The following is an 18,090-nucleotide window of genomic DNA, read 5'->3' on the forward strand; positions in this document are numbered from 1 at the left end:
GAATCTTTGATTTGTTTTGATTGGAAAAGCCCTTTAGGATCTCTACAAAGGCTGATGCTAAACCATGGCCCTTGGCACCACATCCCTGCTCCTTTTCAACAATTCTAGGGGTGGTGAATGGGGATTCAACCACCTCCGTGGGGAGCCTGTTTTAGTGTTTGAGAAACCTTTCAGTAAAGAAGTTTCTTCTAATATCCAACCTCAACGTCCTCTGGTGCAACCTGAGCCCATTTCCTCATGTTCTATCACTTTTTCCTTGGGAGAAGAGACCAAGACCCACCTTCTGCAGCCTCCTTTCAGGGAGTTGTAGAGAATTACCAGGTCTCCCCTAAGCTTCCCTTTCTCCAGGCTAAGCAACCCCAGTTCCTTCAGCTGCTCCTCACAAGACCTATTCTCCAGATCCTTCCACCAGCTTTGTTGTCCTTCTCTGGACCCTCATGGTTTCAGTTTTTGAGAACAGAGGTGCAGAGTTGGGAGTAGACGGACAAATATGGGCTGGTGGCAGGAGAAGGACTTGTTATGGAAACTTTGTGAAGTGAGGCAGTGGTCTGAATTCATCACAGGCTTGACAGTGATTGAAAGCAAAAATGAGTTTTCATTTTTCAATAATGCGGGGCTTGGAGTTTTGTAATCACACAGAGATTTTTCTATATGCTGTATAAATCAATCTGGATATATGAAATAGTAGCCTGACAATCATATTATCAGCTGACTGGTTAAATTTAATATTTTTTTTTCTGTCCCCTTGTTTTACCTTCTCCTCCACTGTGCTCTGGAATTCATGCTGTTCAGAATGCAGAATCACAGAATGGTGGGAGTTGGAAAGGACCTCAAGAGATCATCCAGTCCAACCCCCCTGATAAAGCAGGGTCACCCACAGCAGGTTGCCTAGGATCCAAATGCCCAGGCAGGTTTGGAATCTCTCTGGAGAAGGAGACTCCAAAACCTCTCTGCCTGCTGCAGGGCTCTGTCACCCTCACAGCAAAGAATTTTCTCCCTCTCTTCAGTGGAACCTCCAGGGTTCCAGTTTGTGCCTATTGTCTCTTGTCCTGTTTTTGGGCACCACTGAAAAGAGGCTGACCCAATCCTCTTGTTCCCCACCCTTTAGCTCTTGCTGAACATTGATCAGATCCCCTCTCAGGCTGCCCTTCTTCAGGCTTAAGAGCCCCAAGTGTTTCAGCCTTTCCTCCTCACAGAGATGCCCCAGTACTCTCAGCATCTTTGTAGCTTCCACTGGATTCTTTCCAGTAGTTCCCTGACTCTCTTGAACTGGGGAGCACAGAAGTAGACACAGTACTCTAGATGTAGCCTAACTAGGGCAGAATACAGGGGCAGGAGAACCTTCCTCAATCTGCTGACCACACTCTGCTCATTCAACCCAGAATACTATTTGCCTTCTTCTGTTAATGCTTTTATAATTCCCATAAACTTTTAACTACCATTTTTTTCCTGCCTGTTTTCAGATCAATGTTTTCAGATCAATATCTTCAGTGCAACAATGTCCATTTTTGTCCATCGTAGTGCTTTTCCAACTCAAGACAAAAATATCTCCATCCAAGTACATCATTTTAAGCTGATCTTTTATTTTAACATGAAGATAATTAAATGATTGATTGAAATTATGGTAATGAAAAGAGTGATCGATGTCATTAGTCACTCTGAATTGAGCTAAGGTATTTACAGCATACCAAATCTGGAATGTCACTGACAAAACCTGCGTGCTCCTTCTGCAGAGCTGGAGGAATTAGAGCAGAGCAAAAATAAGTTTTTATGATCATAGTTTATGATGCAATTAATATGAAATATTTTAGGGTTTAAGATTAATTGTAGTAACTCAAATCTTTGTAGCTTTTTCATGCTTTTCACCCAAGCAAAGCAGGAGCTTGAAAAAGAAAAAAAGGGCTGTGAAATAAGTGCTGCCCTGGGTTTCATAGAGTTATAGAATGGTTTTGGTTGTAATGGGCTGCCCAGGGAGGTGGTGGAGTCACTGTCCCTGGAGGTGTTCAAGAGGGCATTGGACGTGGCACTTGGTGCCATGGTCTAGTCATGAGGTCTGTGGTGACAGGTTGGACTTGATGATCTTTGAGGTCTCTTCCAACCTTGGTGATACTGTGATACTGTGAAGGGACCTTAAGGGTCATCTAGTTTCAAGCCCTCTCCCACAGGCAGGGACACCTTCCACTAGACCGAGTTGCTCAAGGCTCCATACAGCCTGGCCTTGAGAAACCTCCAGGGAGGTTGCCTCCTTGGGCAACATGTTCCAGTGTCTCACCACCCTCATTGTAAAGAATTTCTTTCCAATATCCAGTCTAAATATCCTCTTCTATCTCAAAGCCATTCTCCTTGTCCTGTCACTACTAGCTCTTGTAAAAGGTCCATCCCCAGCTTTCATAAGCCCTTCAGGTACTGGAGGCCCCTTCAGTTAGTGGAAGTACTTGAAATAATAAGTGAATGAATTTCCAAGTTGTCATAATTATCAGGCCACTCTGTGATCCTCCCATTTTGCAGGGATAAGTGACCACTTGGCCCATCTATTTAAAATAACTTGGCCCATTTGTTTAAAATAATCTGATGACGTTTTAAATTAGTTCTTTAAAACCCCTCAAATTACCAAAATGAAGCACAGGTGGGGTCTGAAGCCTCAGCTCAGAGGTAATGTTTACTAGAAGAAAATGCACTAATAACCCTGTCCTAGGGATCAGCCATCAGATTCAGAAAATCAAGGAACATGAAGTAAATGGGGTTTTTCTGGGGGGGAGGGATAGGAAATGCCCCTTTCAGGTGTACATGTTAGGTGTTTCCTTCTGTGCCCCAAGTTGAAGGTGCTAAGGAGGCTTTCCTTATTGGTGTACGCCAGCTGTATTCAAACAGCTGTGAACAGCTTTTGACATTTGGAGAGGAAAAATACTAGGAGGGTTCATGAGCAGATATGGTGGAGTATGAGTTGGGATGGGAGGGCATGAGCACCTCAAGTCTGGTAGACTCCTGGTACTGTTGAGTCAAGAGATGGAGGAACAAGCACCAACTGTAAAGGAATGAAAGACCACCACAAACTACACAAGAAGAAAACTCTTGTTATTCCTAACAGAAGGTGGATTTAATAAACTTTCTGTGGGAAGGTCTTCTTCTCATAGAGCTTCTGTGAGATTTTGGAGTCAGGATATTTGGTCTCCCTGTCCAAGAACACTTAATCCTTTAAAACTTTCTCAAGCACAAATAGAAAGTACCTTTGGACTGTTTTACCATTTCTACTTCACTTTCTCCTATTAACTTAACAACTTACCCTACATCTCCTTTCCAGACATCAACAGACACAGACCCACTGATGCATGACCCTGAATTTTAAACCTTTAGAGATCTTAATAATTAACATTGGATAGGGACAAAGAGGCAGAATTTTGCCACATCCAAAGTATCTCCAATTCATTTGGCTAGTGGAACATTTTCCTGCCCATGGCAGGGGGTTGAAACTACATGATCTTTGAGGTTGCTTCCAACCCAAACTGTTCTGTGATTATTCAGAGCAGGGAATTTTTCTAATTGTAATGTTTTAAGTTCTGTAGAGCATGAATCCATAAGGCTCTCAGGTGGAAGTGGCTCCAGTAAAAAACTTTTGTCATTATTCTTCTCTGTGTAGTCTTTTAGGAGAAGAAACTGTGTCCATTCCAGTAGTGCCAAATCACAGAGCATCGTCTTGAGAAGATTTCTTGAGTTTATTCATCTGCAATTCATCTGTGTATTTATTATTCTCCTTACCAATAAAGCTACTCCTTCTGATTGCTGCTCAGTCATATTAGAAAAATCTGGGTTTAATCAGTATTATGATTTAATTATAAATTATTAAGAAGAAGCCTCTTAGCTTGATTGCTGCAGAGAATATCTAAGTTAGAATCAGAGCACTGTGTGGGCTGAAACGGACCTGGAAGAGGAAATATTTTTCCTTAGCTGGAAGTAGAAAGCTCTAATGGTGTGTCTGGATAGCTGTGGGAATGAAAATGTCTCTCTTAAAACATTTTAAAAGGTCAGCTACACCTCCACACTATGAACTAATTATATAATCCTGTGTTGGCATGGATATTTTGTGACAGAAGCCTTGAAGATAAATGATTATTTTCAGTTAGAAAAGAGAATTCATTTAATTTTTTTTCTCTCTCCTGCTTCTGTTTTGTTCCAAAAGAAAGTAAAATCACTTTTCTGAGGAGAAATGTGTCATATATCTAAACCCATATATATTATTAATAAATATTGCTCTGCAGTAAATACATGTTCAAGGATGTAGCTCATTTGCAGTTTTAGAAGCAGCATTTATTAATGAAAACATACAGGTATTTTCACCTTCAAGGTTTTGTTCTCATGAAACTGAGAAAGGGCTGGTATTAATCACCCACTGTGAGAGTCATCAGTCATCGGTTTGCCATTTTAAAGTAAAATGTATATGAAACCTGTGAATATAATACTGAATCATAGAATGGTTTTGGCTGGAAGTGACCTTAAATATAATTTAGTTTCAAACCCCTTGCCATGGGCAGGGACACCTCAGACTAGACCAGGTTGCTCAAGACCCCCCTCTACCCTGGCTTTAAACACTTCCAGGGTTGGAGCCTCCACACCTTCCCTGGGCAAGCTCTTCCAGCACCACACCACCCTCACCATGGGGAAGGATTTCCTCCTATTACCTAATCTAAATCAAGCTTCTTCCAATTTGAAGCCATTAACCCTTGTCCTGTCACAACAAACCCTTATAAAATGTCCCTCCCCAGCTCTCCTGTGGACCCTTTCAAATACTAGATAGGCTGCTTTCAGGTCGCCCTCAGAGTCTTCCCTTCTCCAGGCTGAACAACCCCAGCTCTCTCAGCCTGTCTTCTTAGAAGAGGTGCTCCAGCTTTTGGATCATCTTTGTGCCCTCTTCTGGACCAACTCTAGCAGGTCTTTGTTCTTCTTGCTTGGAGGCTCCAAAGCTGGACAGAGTGCTCTAGGTGGAGTCTCAAGAAAGCAGAGTGGAGGGTAGAAATGTCATATCATGTCACATCTTATCATATCATAGATCTTATCATGTATATCATACTGTATATCATATCAAGCATCATGTCGCATCGTAGTATTCACAAGAATATTTGTGCTGATAAATTCATCTCTGCCTCCCACATGTGATGACTGAGCAGAACTCTGGGACTATTAATTGTAAAGGACGTTGGATAACAAAGAAAAAAAATCCTGTGTAATGCATTTTTAGATCCACTTTTACTCTGTTATGCTTCAAGTACAATGAATTATGATCATGATTATAATAATTATGATTATTTAATAATAATAGTTATTGTTATCATTAGTATTACTCTGTGAGATCTTTCACTCCTCTTGCATTGTATGTGGGAATCTTAGAATCACAAAATCATACAATTGTTTTGATTGGAAAAGACCTCTAAAACTGAGTCCAGTCACCAACCTAAGTAAGACCACCATGGTCATTAAACCACATCCTGAAGTGCCGTGTCCATGTGTTTCTCAAGCACCTCCTGGAGTGATGGCTCCACCTCCTCACTGGACAGCTTGTTCCAATGTCTGAGTAACCTATTCCAGTGCCCTAACCCTTCACTGAGGAAGGACAGGGCAAGCTGAAGCAGCATAACTCTGCATTCCAGATCCCATTCCTGGCAGAAGGCATCCGGATCCATGGGGAGAAGGTGACAGAGGCCCTGCGGCCGTTCCATGAGCGGATGGAGGCTTGCTTCAGGCAGCTGAAGGACAAAGTGGAAAAGCAGTATGGGGCCCGTGCTGTTGTAAGTTACCTGCTAACTTTGTGTTTCCTAAATGTGTGGAATTTCTCTCAGTTGCTGTGTTTCTCTCTTATAATTCTCACTGATTAAACGAGCAGTGGTAATGGAGCACTGCCTGGCTGTTCTCAGTGGTCATCAAATTGTTAAATACAGAGCAGGTACTGTAAGAGAAGTTCAGAGAAACTTGGTGCTTCCATTCTAGTGTGGAAACAGTTTCTAAATAGCCTGAGTCTCTTCTTTGAAAGTCAAAATAATTCCTTTTATAAGGAATTGGGTTTTGAAAAATATCCAGAATTGCCACTAGAGTGATTCTTCTAGAGCTGAATGACAGCTGTCCTTGGATTTAATTCCTTTTGAGATGAGAGAGCGGTGCTGCTTTATAGTAGTGGCACCGCCCTAAGTGTGGGCGATAAATAGGTGGCTGCTACTTGGTGAGATTTACTACTGCTAGAGTTGCTCCTTTTGTCATTCCAGCAAACTTTTTCAGTTGCTGCTTCACCTTTAAGGCACAGCCAAGAATTTGGTGACATACAATCACGGAATCATAGAATGGGTTTGGTTGGAAGGGACCTCTCGAAGGTCATCTAGTCCAACCCCTATGTAATCAGCAGGGATATCTGCAAGTAGATCAGGTTGCTCAGTGCCCCAGACAACTTGGCCTTGAATGTTTCTAGGGATGGAGTGTCTACCACCTCTCTGGATAATCTTATGACAGTGTTTCACAACCCTCAGTGTAAAAAATTATTTCATTGTATCCAGTCTGAATCTCCTTCTTTTAGCAACCATGATATGCCTGAACTGCCTTAAACCTGCACATTCTTCTTCCAGTTCTGGTTATGGTCACTAATGGGTGCATTCCACTGAGATTATGGGTGTTATGTCAATCACATCAATGTAAACAGGGTGATTTTAAAGATCCTGTTGTTCCAGGTCCCCCTGGCATTGGCAGGGACACCTTCCGCTAGACCAGGCGGCTCAAGGCCTCATCCAACCTGGCCTTGGACACTTCCAGGGGGGGGATGCTCAAAACCTCAGTGGAATAGTAATTGCCAGTGAAGTATTCTGTTGTATTTCATGACAGACTCTCCTTCAGGGATTTATTTTTGCTTTTTCTCTACAGCAATGACATTTTTTATAATGGGGACACTGAGATCTTACACCTTTATGGTGTCCGTCTGAGTGGTGTTTCATTTGTAGTCCTTCGAATCCCATCTTGCTAATATATTTAGGAAGAGAAAAGTTCAAATAGTAATTTACTCCCAAGGAGAACAGGAATAATTGACATTAATGATACTTGCATGTCAGTCACTTCAGTAATATACGTTGACATCATCAGGGAGCTGACTGGAAAGTCATACTCAGGTGGTGCTATCTTTCTAATTTCCATCTCCCTACCAGTAAGAGTTGTCAGGATTGATGGAGTTTTATCACTTCTGTCTTCCATGTACAAGGCCAATTTACCAGTAGCTGACAGAGTGGAAAATATACCTGTAATTAAACAGCATGAGATTCTTATTTGTTGACTGAGAGAGTTCAATTATTTTATGCATATATCAGTTATTAATGACTAACAAAGCTTGCAGAAACATTCAGAAGGTTGAAATTGTCAGAAACTATATAAAAAAAGTATTTTTCATATATCTTCTTCTTAACACTCTGTAGAGTAGCTCTGTTGAGATAAAGTGGAAATTTCATTGTCCTTTTTGGTTTTCTCTCTTCTTTTCCCTTTTTGTTTTTTAATTTCTTCTTCTGCCTCTCTTTTTTTTCTCTTTTGTCTTTTTTCCTCCCTTCTTCTTTTTTCTTTTTCTCTCTTTTCCCTTTTTTATCTTTCTCTTTTTCTTGCTTTCTCTCTCTTTCTCTTGCTTTTCCTCTCCTTTTCTCTCTTAGTCTCTCTTTTTTTGCTGTTGTTTTTTAATCAAAATTCCATCTTATCTAAATATACTCACAGAGCAGTCATCCAGAGATGGACCTTAAAAAAATGATTTATAGAAAGCTCCTTTTTAAAAACCCAGGTGTAAAAAAAAAAAGCAACACACTGCAGGGGGGGAAAAAGAAATCTTGGAATGAGTTTCAAATTATACCTATGACTACGATGACCTAAATATTTCTTCTAGTAGTTAAGTGGATTTCTCCTAGAATTTATTTCTCTGTTGTCAAACATAAAAGTAGTTAAATAAATAGTTAAATAATATGAAACTTCATGGAAGAAAACCAACAGAACCTTTTCCACATTACATTTGATAACCAGATCACAGAATGATCTGAGTTGGAAGGACCCTTAAAGATGATCATCTTCTAACTCCCTTGCTGTGAAAAGGGACACAGGATCACAGAATGTTAGGGGTTGGAAGGGAGCTCCGAAGATCATTGAATCAAACCTCCCTGCCAGAGCAGGTCTGTAGTATCTAGCACAGGTTGCACAGGAACACATCCAGATGGGTCTTGAAAGTCTCCAAAGGAGGAGAGTCCACAGTCCCTCTGGGGAGCCTGTTTCAGGGCTCTCTGATCCTCAGTGAAGAAGTTCCTCCTCATGTTGAGGTGGAATCTGCTGTGTTGTAGTTTATATCAATTGCTCCTTGTTGTATCACAGGGTGCAACTGAGCAGAGCCTGTCCCCTCCCTCTTGACACCCAGCCCTCAGATATTTATAATCATTTGTTAAATCTCCTCTCAGTCTTCTCGTCTCCAGACTAAGCAGCCCTAGGTCTCTCAACCTCTCCTCACAGGGCACGTGCTCCAGTCCCTTCATCATCCTCACAGAATCATAGAGTTGTTCAGGTTGGAAGGGACCTCAAAGATCATCTAGTTCCAATCCCCCTGCCATGGGACACCTCACACTAGATCAGGTCACCACATCCAGCCTGGCCTTAAAACCTCCAGGGATGAGGCTTTCACCACTTCCCTGGGCAACCTGTTCCAGTGTCTCACCACCCTCATGGTGAAGAATTTCTTCCTAACATTCAATCGGAATCCATCCATTTCTATTTGTGCTCCATTGCCCCTAATCCTATCACTACCTGACACCCTAAAAAGTCCCTCCCCAGCTTCCCTCTAGTCCCCTTCAGGCTGTTTCACAGCCCTCCATTGGACTCTCTCAAGCAGATCCTTCCAGTAGATCAGGTTGCTTAAAGTCCCATCTAGTCTGACCTTGATAGATGTCAGGTATATTGTGATTTAAGAACTCAGATCTTGTATTTTTTACTGCAGATTTCAAGCCTGGATGACAGACGAGGCAGTCGGCCGCGGTCGATGGTGAGGTCCTTCACAATGCCATCATCTTCAAGACCCCTCTCCGTGGCATCAGTGTCTTCTATCTCCTCTGACAGCACACCCTCTCGACCTGGCTCAGATGGGTGCGTAACAGTCGCTTTGGAAAGCGTGATTTGGGCTCAGCATCTGTGGGTTTTGAGGATTGTCACCACCTCACTCCAGATAGCAGTCATAGAATTGGCTTAGCCATAGAATTGGTTTAGTTGGGAGAGACCTGTAAGGTCACAAAGTGAAACCATTAACCCAGCACTGCCAGGTCACCACTACACCTCAGCACCACATCTATATAGCTTTTCAGTCCCTTCAGGGATGAAGACTCCACCTGGGCAGCCTGTTCCAGGGCTTTTTCCTAATATCCAATGTAAACCTCCCCTGGCACAACATGAAGCCATTTCCTCTTGTGCTATTACTTGTTACTTGGGAGAAGAGACTGAACTCACCTCATGACAACCTCTTTTCATGTAGTTGTAAAGAGCAAGAAGGTCTCTCTTCATCCTCCTTTTCTCCAGACCGAATAATCCCAGTTCCTTCAGTCACTCCTCACCAGACCTGTTCTCCAGATCCTTCACCAGCTTTCTTGCCCTTCTCTGGATACACTCCAGCCCCTCAATGTCCTTCCTGTAGTGAGAGGCCTAAAACTGAACACAGTATTTGAGATGCAGCCTCACTAGTGCCACTGACCTGGTCCTGCTGGCCACACTGTTGCTGATCCAAGCCAGGATGCTGTTGGCCTTCTTGGCCACCTGGGCATATACTCATGTTCAGCCTGCTGTTAACCATCACTCCCAGGTCCTTTGCCACCTGGTAGTTTCCAGCCATGTTTCCCCAAGCCTGTAGCATTCATGGGATTATTGTGACTGAAGTGCAGGACCTGGCACTTTACCTTCTTCATCCTGGAACTTCATACCACTTGGCTCAGCCCATCAATCCAGCCTGTCTGGGTTCCTCTGTAGAGCCTTCCTACCCTCCAGCAGATCAACACTCCTGCCCAGTCTAGGTTGATTTTCCCACTTACTGAGAGTGCACTCAATTGTCTTGTCCAGATCATCGATAAAAGGAGAACAGCGCGGTCACAGTGGTACTCCTTCTGATCTTCATGTGTGGCAGCATGAGTCTTTCTTTTGATCTCATAAGGAGACCTTATCTCAGTGCATTTCATTCTAGATTTGGTTTATCATAATATCCCACAGACACTAATGTGACACAATGGTGCAAGTAACTATTGTGGGGTGGGAAAGGAGTTTTTCAGTGACAGCCTAATATTGGCTGAAAAAGCCACAGTCTATGTAGACATCCGTTTCAAGATATGTTCCTTTCTCCAACAAAGTTAACCAAAACCCCAAGCATTCAAACAAAAAAAACCAAATGAACAGGAGAGAAATTATCCCCTTTTACTGTATTGCAAGGGTGATAGATCAGAAGTGATCTTCTGCAAAGTCATTGATGAAATGTCACAATAAACAGGTGGACTTTGGGAGAAGGAATGGATTAGCAACTGCTCAGTCATTTCTTCTCATGTTTGCTGCCAGAGGAAAAGCTGCTTATGGCAAGATTGTACTTGAAGGCTTATCAAGATATTTCACATGAGAACTGGGAATTCTGTTGATAAGCCCTGTCTCACAGTTGCATCCCCCAAAAGAACAAAATCATCTGTTTTATTTCTGGACTTTCCATCCAGCCTCAGAAGTCCCTTCTCCCTCTTCCTCCCCACAGGCATTCCCATAATCCAGAAACTCAATATTTGACCAAGGAGTCAGTTTTCTAAAGCCTCCTGAAGGGCTGCCAATTTACAGAGATGTGCTGGAAACATCTGTGTCCTTTCAGAGGGAGTTAGTACCTGACTAGAGAGTAAAAGTCTCAAGTAAAATTAAATACAGGACCAACATGATACTTGCCTTGATTACAAACAGTTTATTTACCCACTGGGAAGAGGAGCAAACAAAGTGCAGCTCAGCTCTCATTACGTTACCCTCTGTAACATTTACGTGGTGACTCATGTTGATACAAATGTAGGACAGCAGAGATGATCATGTGCTTTGACTAATTCATCCACAAAAGTTGTCTTGCTGGAACTCAGGGGTAGCTACCCAACCCTGATGGGCTGGTGAGAAATTTCATTTTATCTCAGAAGAAAATTACTGATTTTTTTTGTCCCCTGGCCTTCTTCTACCTCTTTCTCTTTTTCCATTCAAAATCATTATCTCTATTTTTCTGTCTCCTTTGGATGCTATTTTCTTAACTTTTATATCTCCATCCCAGCTTTGTTGTAGAAAGTGTCAGTTTTGGAGGATCTCATAAGTCTACTCAATTTATATATGTATTTAAATAAAACCAAAACACAACCTCACAATGATCATAGAATCACAGAATCATTGTGGTTGAAATTGACCTCTAAGGTCATCAAGTCCAACTGTTAATGTAGCAGTTCCAGGTCACGGCTAAACCACGTCCCTCAGCATCACATCTGCACAGCTTTGAAACCTCTTCAGGGGTGGTGACTCCACCATTGTCCTGGGCAGCTTGTTCCAGGATCTGACACTCTTTTTGGGAAAGAAATATTTCCTGATGTCCAATCTAAACTCCTCTGGTGCAACTCTTGTCACTTGGGAGAAGAGATGGACCCCCACCTCTTCTTCCAACCTCCTCTCAGGTATTTATAGATAGCTCAATTCCTGCTCCATGACAATACAGCTGTGATAGAATCATAGAATGGTTTAGGTTGAAAGAGACCTTAAAGATCACATAGTTCCAACCCCCGTGCCATGGGCAGGGACACCTTCCACTAGACCAAGTTACTCAAGGCCTTGTCCAACCTGTCCCCAAACACCTCCAGGGAAGGGGCATTTACAGCCTCTGTGGGCAACCTGTTCCAATGTCTCACCACCCTCACTGTAAAGAATTTCTAATACTCAGTCTAAGTCAAACCTCCTCAACCTTCAGTCCATTCCCTCTCTCTTCTCACTACAAGCCCTTGTAAAAAGTTCCTCCCCAGCTTTCTTGTAGGCCTCTTTCAGGTACTGGAAGTACATGAGAGGAAAATAAAATTAACAACTATCATCACTGAGAAGACTTGTTAAAAAATGCTCATTTGCTTGATCACTGGAGCAGGAGAGGAAAAATAATCACATATGAATAATAAAAGACCTCAAAATTTCAAAGGACTGCAAAAATCATGTGAGTGGCTGTCACTACTAACCTGGAAGACGTTCACCCATGTACCTACCATGGTTGAATTGCTTTATGGACAGTTATCCTCTCCTGCTTTGCATTTCCCCCCTCTTCATATGTTAATTCTGTGTGAAGCTAAGAAAAACAATTTAAAAAATGAGCTGACAAATTGTTTTGCCCAGGTTCCCCAACTTGTGTTTTATGCCATCTCCAGCTTCTCCTGCTCTGGAGCTTTTAAACAGTAAAATATCAAAGCAGACGTTGACATAGTGTGTGTTTTACAACTCCCAGCTCTATGTATAAATAAAACTCTGACTTTAAAACAGGACCTTGGGTTTATTCACTGGTTAAGAGAAGACTTAGAAGTACAAATCTGGGCACTTCCAAACAGTGGTTGGAAGCAGGGAAGTCCCAGTGTGCTGGTATGATTTGCCATCTGTGGAAAGCCCTGATGTACTTCAAGCAGGAGCACGGTGTGCCAGCCCATTTTATCATGGATACATCTCCTACAAATAATTAATAGCACTAATAATAGTAATGCCTGGAAGGGAAGCAATTAATCAGTGTCTGAAGAATGGCAATTCCTCTTGTAAACTTGCAATCAGCCTCAAGGCGGTTGTCACTGCCCTCCAGCTTGACAGAAGCAGCTAGAACGTGGAACTCAGGTGTGGGGAGAGCTCTCTTCTGCTCCAGGCCAGTGTTTCACTAGCCGCAGTGTGAAAAACTTCTTCCTTCTCTCTAGTCTAAATCTCCTTCTTTTAGCTTAAATCCATCAGTCCTTGTCCTGTCACAGCAGACTCTGCTTAAAAGTCTGTCCCTGGCTTTCTGATCAGCTTCTTTAAGCACTGAAACACCACCAGAATGTCTCCCTGGAGCCTTCTCTTCTCCATGCTGAACAACTCCAGCTTTCACCTTGTCCTGACAGCAGAGGGCATCCAGTCCTCCCATCATTGTTTCAGCCTCCTCGGGCCCCTCTCCAACAGGTCCATGTCTCTCCTGTGCTGGAGAACTCCAGAGCTAGCCCTAGCATTGCAGAGAGGCAGAATCCCCTTCCTCCACCTGCTGCCCACATTGCTGGGAATCAGCCCAGGAGGTGGTTGGCTTCTGGGCTGTGAGTTCACATTGCCAGCTGTGTCCAGCTTTTCATCCAACAGCACCCTGCATTCCTTCTCTGTGGAACTATTTGCTATCCCTTCATCCCTCAACCTGGATTGATGGCAGGGGTGTCCCAACTCAGATGCAGGACTATGCACTTGGCCTTGTTGAATATCAGCTGCAGAACAGTTTCTCAACTGTTACTCCTTCTCTAGAAATGGAATACATCCTCTTTCTCCAGTAAAACAAACAAACACACTAAAAAAACATCCCAACTAAAACTCCATGAGCAATTAATTGGTGACTTGGCTATTACTGAAAGCAACCCTGAAAGCCACTGGTAGATGTAGGGCTGCAAAGATGATCAGAAAGCTGGAGCACCTCTCCTGTGAAGACAAGCTGAAAGAATTGGGGCTGTTCAGCCTGGAGAAGAGAAGGCTCTGAGAAGACCTTATAGCTGTATCCAAAGGGGACCTACAGGAAGGCTGGGGAAGGACAGTTTGGAAGGGCTTGTGGTGACAGGATGAGGGGCAATGGTTTGAAACTAGAGCAGGGTAGATTTAAGTTGGACATAGAGAGGCAATTCTTCACAATGATAGTGTGCAATACCGGAACAGGTTGCCCAGAGATGTGGTGAAGGCTCCATCCCTGGAGACATTCAAGGTCAAACTTGATGGGGCCCAGAGTGACCTAATCTAATTTAAGATGTCCCTGCTGACTGCAGGGGTTTGGACAAGATGACCTTCAATGGTCCCTTCCAAACTGATGCTTTGTGTGATTCTGTGATGTATGGAATGCCTCCAAGGTGCAAGGGGAGCAGGGGTTGACATTTCTTTAGTGCAGTGTAGAGTTACCTGGTCTTGTATGGTGCTGGTTCCCACTGGAGTTTCCAGCTGTCTGCTGGCACATCTGCCATGGTGCCAGAGCAGACAGAGTGGGAGTGCTTCTTCAGAAACTCATTTTTATGTAAACCACATCCAGTAAAACTCAGCAGTTTGTGTAGCTGTAAACTGGTGCATTTACTACAGAGGAGGGAAATAGGCAGTCTTGGTTCTTCAGTGCTTCAGCAGTAAATTTACTGTGAGACAATTATGATTGTTATGACCTTCTGCCCCCTCCTCTTCTCTCTAATGAGTTTTCCTGGATTAGCAAAGCATCGTTAACTCAGGTGAGGCTTTGGGATATATGTAAATGAAAATTAGGTGCTTTGAAAATAGTCTTTTATTGTATTGATCTAAGCAACAACAATTTTCTTTAGGTTTGTGCTGGAGCCCCTCCTGCCAAAAAAGATGCATTCGAGGTCTCAGGATAAATTGGACAAGGATGACCTAGATAAAGATAAGAAAGAAAAGAAGAAGGAGAAAAGGAACAGCAAGCATCAAGAGATATTTGATAAAGAATTTAAGTCTACTGATATTTCTCTGCAGCAGTCTGAAGCAGTGATCCTTTCAGAAACGGTAACGTGATTAGCAGGCAATGCTTTATCTAACTCTGAGCAGTGTTCTGTCTCTTCTTTTAAAGGAAAACGGCCAGTTTTACCATGTATTTTGGGTTTTAGCCCAAAAATAACTCCTAAGGGAATATGCTGTGGTGTTAATATATGTGCTAATGAATCAAAAATACAGATTTTATTTACAGTGTAAAAAAAAAAACACCCAACAACAAAACAAACCAAAAACCCCCCCCATGGTTTCTTAGATAAAAATCTTAACCAAAAGCTATATATGACTATGTGATGAAAGGAACAGATGGTCTATCCTAAGGAAAATAAATGCTGCCATTTTAGCAGCCTTTTGAATTTAAGGCTCCCAATAGATAGTGGTGGGGTTTCTCATATTTCATCTGACTACTGCAAGATGCTTTTTGGTGGAAATGCTAGCAGGTTGTTTCGTGCATGGCAGTTAGGTACTCTTGAAAGGCTATTTTGAGCAGAAAATCGTAAGCGGTTCCACTGGTGGCTGGGTGTAAGAGTATTAACTACAGGGCAATATCTCCTTTAAGCCCTCTCTTCTGGGTGTATATTTAATCACTGAAACTGTCCTAAAGGCTTAAGCAACTTGAGAAGTTTGAGCTCTGAAATTCAAAGCAAGACCATTTTAAGCTGGAGCAAGGTGCACATGACCTAACTGTAACCTCCAAATCTCTGCCTGAGCATCTGTTTCCAGGCCAAGAGTTTAAAACTTGCCCTCTAGAAATAAGTGAAATATTTTCTTAAAGGTTTACCCTACAAGTAGTTGTAGAGCCAACTTTTAACTCAGCAAAGTGTTTCATTGGTGTCTGAATCATTTACATTGACAAAGTGAAGAGGTTTCTCTCTGACTTGGGATGACTAGACCCCTTAAGTTTGGTATTTGTAGTGGAATATTACTTTAGATGTTCCGCCACAATTCCTCTGTTATATTCCTCTGGATATTCTCCCCGCTTTCCCATCCTGAGATGAGCTAATTTCTCATATATGTCTTCTGACATCTCAGAAGTTCACAGTTGTTTTATCTGATGTGGCCATAGACCCACTATTGCTAAGAAGAAAACTCAGAAACAATCTTTTTTGTGCATCTCAGGCTCTTCACACAAACTCCTCTCAAGTCAGTAGGTTTCTCCGTTGGCATCAGTAAATTTTGTACCAGCCCTGATTGTTTGCTGGAGATTCCCCTGCCACAGCCAGACAGTGTTATCACAGATTGTTGGGGGTTGGAAAGGACCAATGGGCATCATCTAGTCCAACCCCTCCTGCTAAAGCAGGATCAGCCACAGAAGGTTGCCCAGGATCACAATGTCCAGGTGTGTTTGGAATCTCTCCAGAGAAGGGAGACTCCACAACCTTTCTGAGCTCCAGAGCTCCAGCATCCTCTCAGCAAATTTTCTCCTCATGTTCAGATGGAACACCCTGGGATCCTGTTTGTGCTCATTGCCCCTTGTCCTGTCACTGGGCACCATTGAAAAGAGCCTGGTCCCATCCTCTTGCCTCTCACCTTGAGCTGTTGCTGAGCATTGAGAAGATCCCTTCTCAGTCTGTTCTTTTCCAGGCTAAACAGTCCCAGGTTATCAGACAGAAAATACATCTTGCATTGATTTCCATATGTTTCATCTCTTTTGATGGAATGCATTCAGCTCACTGCAGCAGTCATATTTTGACTAAGACTGAACACTGTGATGACAAGACTTGCACTCACATCTCCTAGATCTGCAAGTGGACTAACAGGATATTTGAAGAAGCACTGCAAGAGCATTAGCCCCAAAAGAAGACAACTGTATTCTTGAGCAGCTCAGTCAGTTGGACTTGCAGAAATCAATGAGACTAAATGGGAGATGCCCAAGGAGCTGGTTGATGTCACTGCAAGGCCACTGTCGTCCCTGAGAGGTCTTGGACTATGAAGAAGACTGAATGACTGGCAAAATGCAAATGCTGGCTGGAATGGAAGACATGATAACCCTCAAAGACATATTCCCATTTGTTATCTGAATAACAAAAATGAGCAAAGCCCAACATGGTTTAACTCACATTTTCTACTCTTCCCAGTCAGGAGCGTTCAGTGCATGACTGATGTGACTAATATTCCCCTGGTTATAAAGAGGGAGGGAAAATACATGTCAGAATTAGTTACTTACAGTTACTCTGAGCTTCTTGAAATCCAGAGATCAATAATATGAAAAGGAGCTTACTGGTGAGATAAAAACTCCCCCTTTTCAGTGTCTGCAGCCTATTTGATGAGCTCCAAAATGACCACGTCAATTTTTAATGCTCGGTGTTAGTGTGGTTCACTTCCTCTTGCAGATGAAACAGGGGAAACACTTTTGAGATTAGTTTGCAAGAGTGGCTGTAAAATTCCCACTGCTGTCTTCAGGAATTTCACACAGATGTTCTCAAGGAGCTTAAAGAGAAAAATTTGTGTTCTCTTAAATTTTGTGCACTCTGGAGACGTATGTCCCCTATTAATGGTATAAAAGGGAAATCGTTATCTTTTGTGGGTAAGAATTGAGCTTTCCCATTGTTCTACTTTTGTGGGCTGCACTCTGTGCAAGTTCCCATTTTTAGGTTGAAATTGCTCCCAAAGCACTGCTACTGCTGTGTTTTATGAAGAAAAAGGCATTTTGATTTATCTGGCATTAGGAGCTTGGAAGCAGCAATTTTGCAGGCTTTTAAAAAAAAGGGGGGGGGGGGGAAAAAAGAGGATGGAATGGAGGTGGAAAAATTAGGATTGTTTATTGGTTTTGTTTTAAAGGGATCCAGATTTGACTAGAAATGGAAATTAAAGATTTAAAGAGTTTTTTCCAACCCCTTGCCATAGGCAGAGACACCTCACAACTAGACTTGGCTGCTCAAGGCCTCATCCATCCTGGCCTTGCGCAACCCCAGGGAGGAGCCATCCACAGCCTCCCTGGGCAACCTATTCCAAAGTCTCCCCACTCTTGTACTGAACAACTTCTTCCTAATTTTTGTAATGAAGTACTGTAGTGTTACAGTTACTGAATTCCTTCTGCTGAGAATTTCAGAACTCACTTGTACCATCACTAATTCAGTAACAACATTTAGAATCATTGAATCATTAAGGTTGGAAAAGAACTCTAAGATCAAGTCCAACCATCAACCCAGCCCCACCATGCCCACTAAACCATGTGCTGAAGTGCCACGTCTGCATGTTTTTTGACTGCCTTCAGGGAGGGTGAAATCTCTAATGGATTCTTAGTTCTGACTTCTAGAATATTTAGGGGTTTTACAGGAGAAGACCTGCTTTTCTTTAGTATGTTGACAGTTGACAAGTACCTTGGAGAAAACAGAT

General features: G+C 42.6%; 1 protein-coding gene across 3 annotated transcripts in view; it reads left to right on the plus strand.

The window, feature by feature from the left end:
• The window catches only part of DOCK1 (dedicator of cytokinesis 1), a 383,983-nt gene that overhangs the window by 339,889 nt on the left and 26,004 nt on the right, over nucleotides 1–18,090 (plus strand). For all 3 annotated transcript variants that reach the window (XM_068140207.1, XM_068140209.1, XM_068140208.1), the window contains exons 47-49: nucleotides 5,643–5,780; nucleotides 8,984–9,129; nucleotides 14,568–14,766. In XM_068140207.1, the coding sequence (XP_067996308.1) occupies nucleotides 5,643–5,780; nucleotides 8,984–9,129; nucleotides 14,568–14,766 (483 nt within the window). The remainder of the gene's footprint in view (nucleotides 1–5,642; nucleotides 5,781–8,983; nucleotides 9,130–14,567; nucleotides 14,767–18,090) is intronic.

Source organism: Melanerpes formicivorus, unplaced genomic scaffold (genome assembly GCF_026170545.1).
Source record: "Melanerpes formicivorus ecotype bairdi unplaced genomic scaffold, bMelFor1.0.p_v2 SCAF_6, whole genome shotgun sequence".
Taxonomy (NCBI): Eukaryota; Metazoa; Chordata; class Aves; order Piciformes; family Picidae; genus Melanerpes; species Melanerpes formicivorus.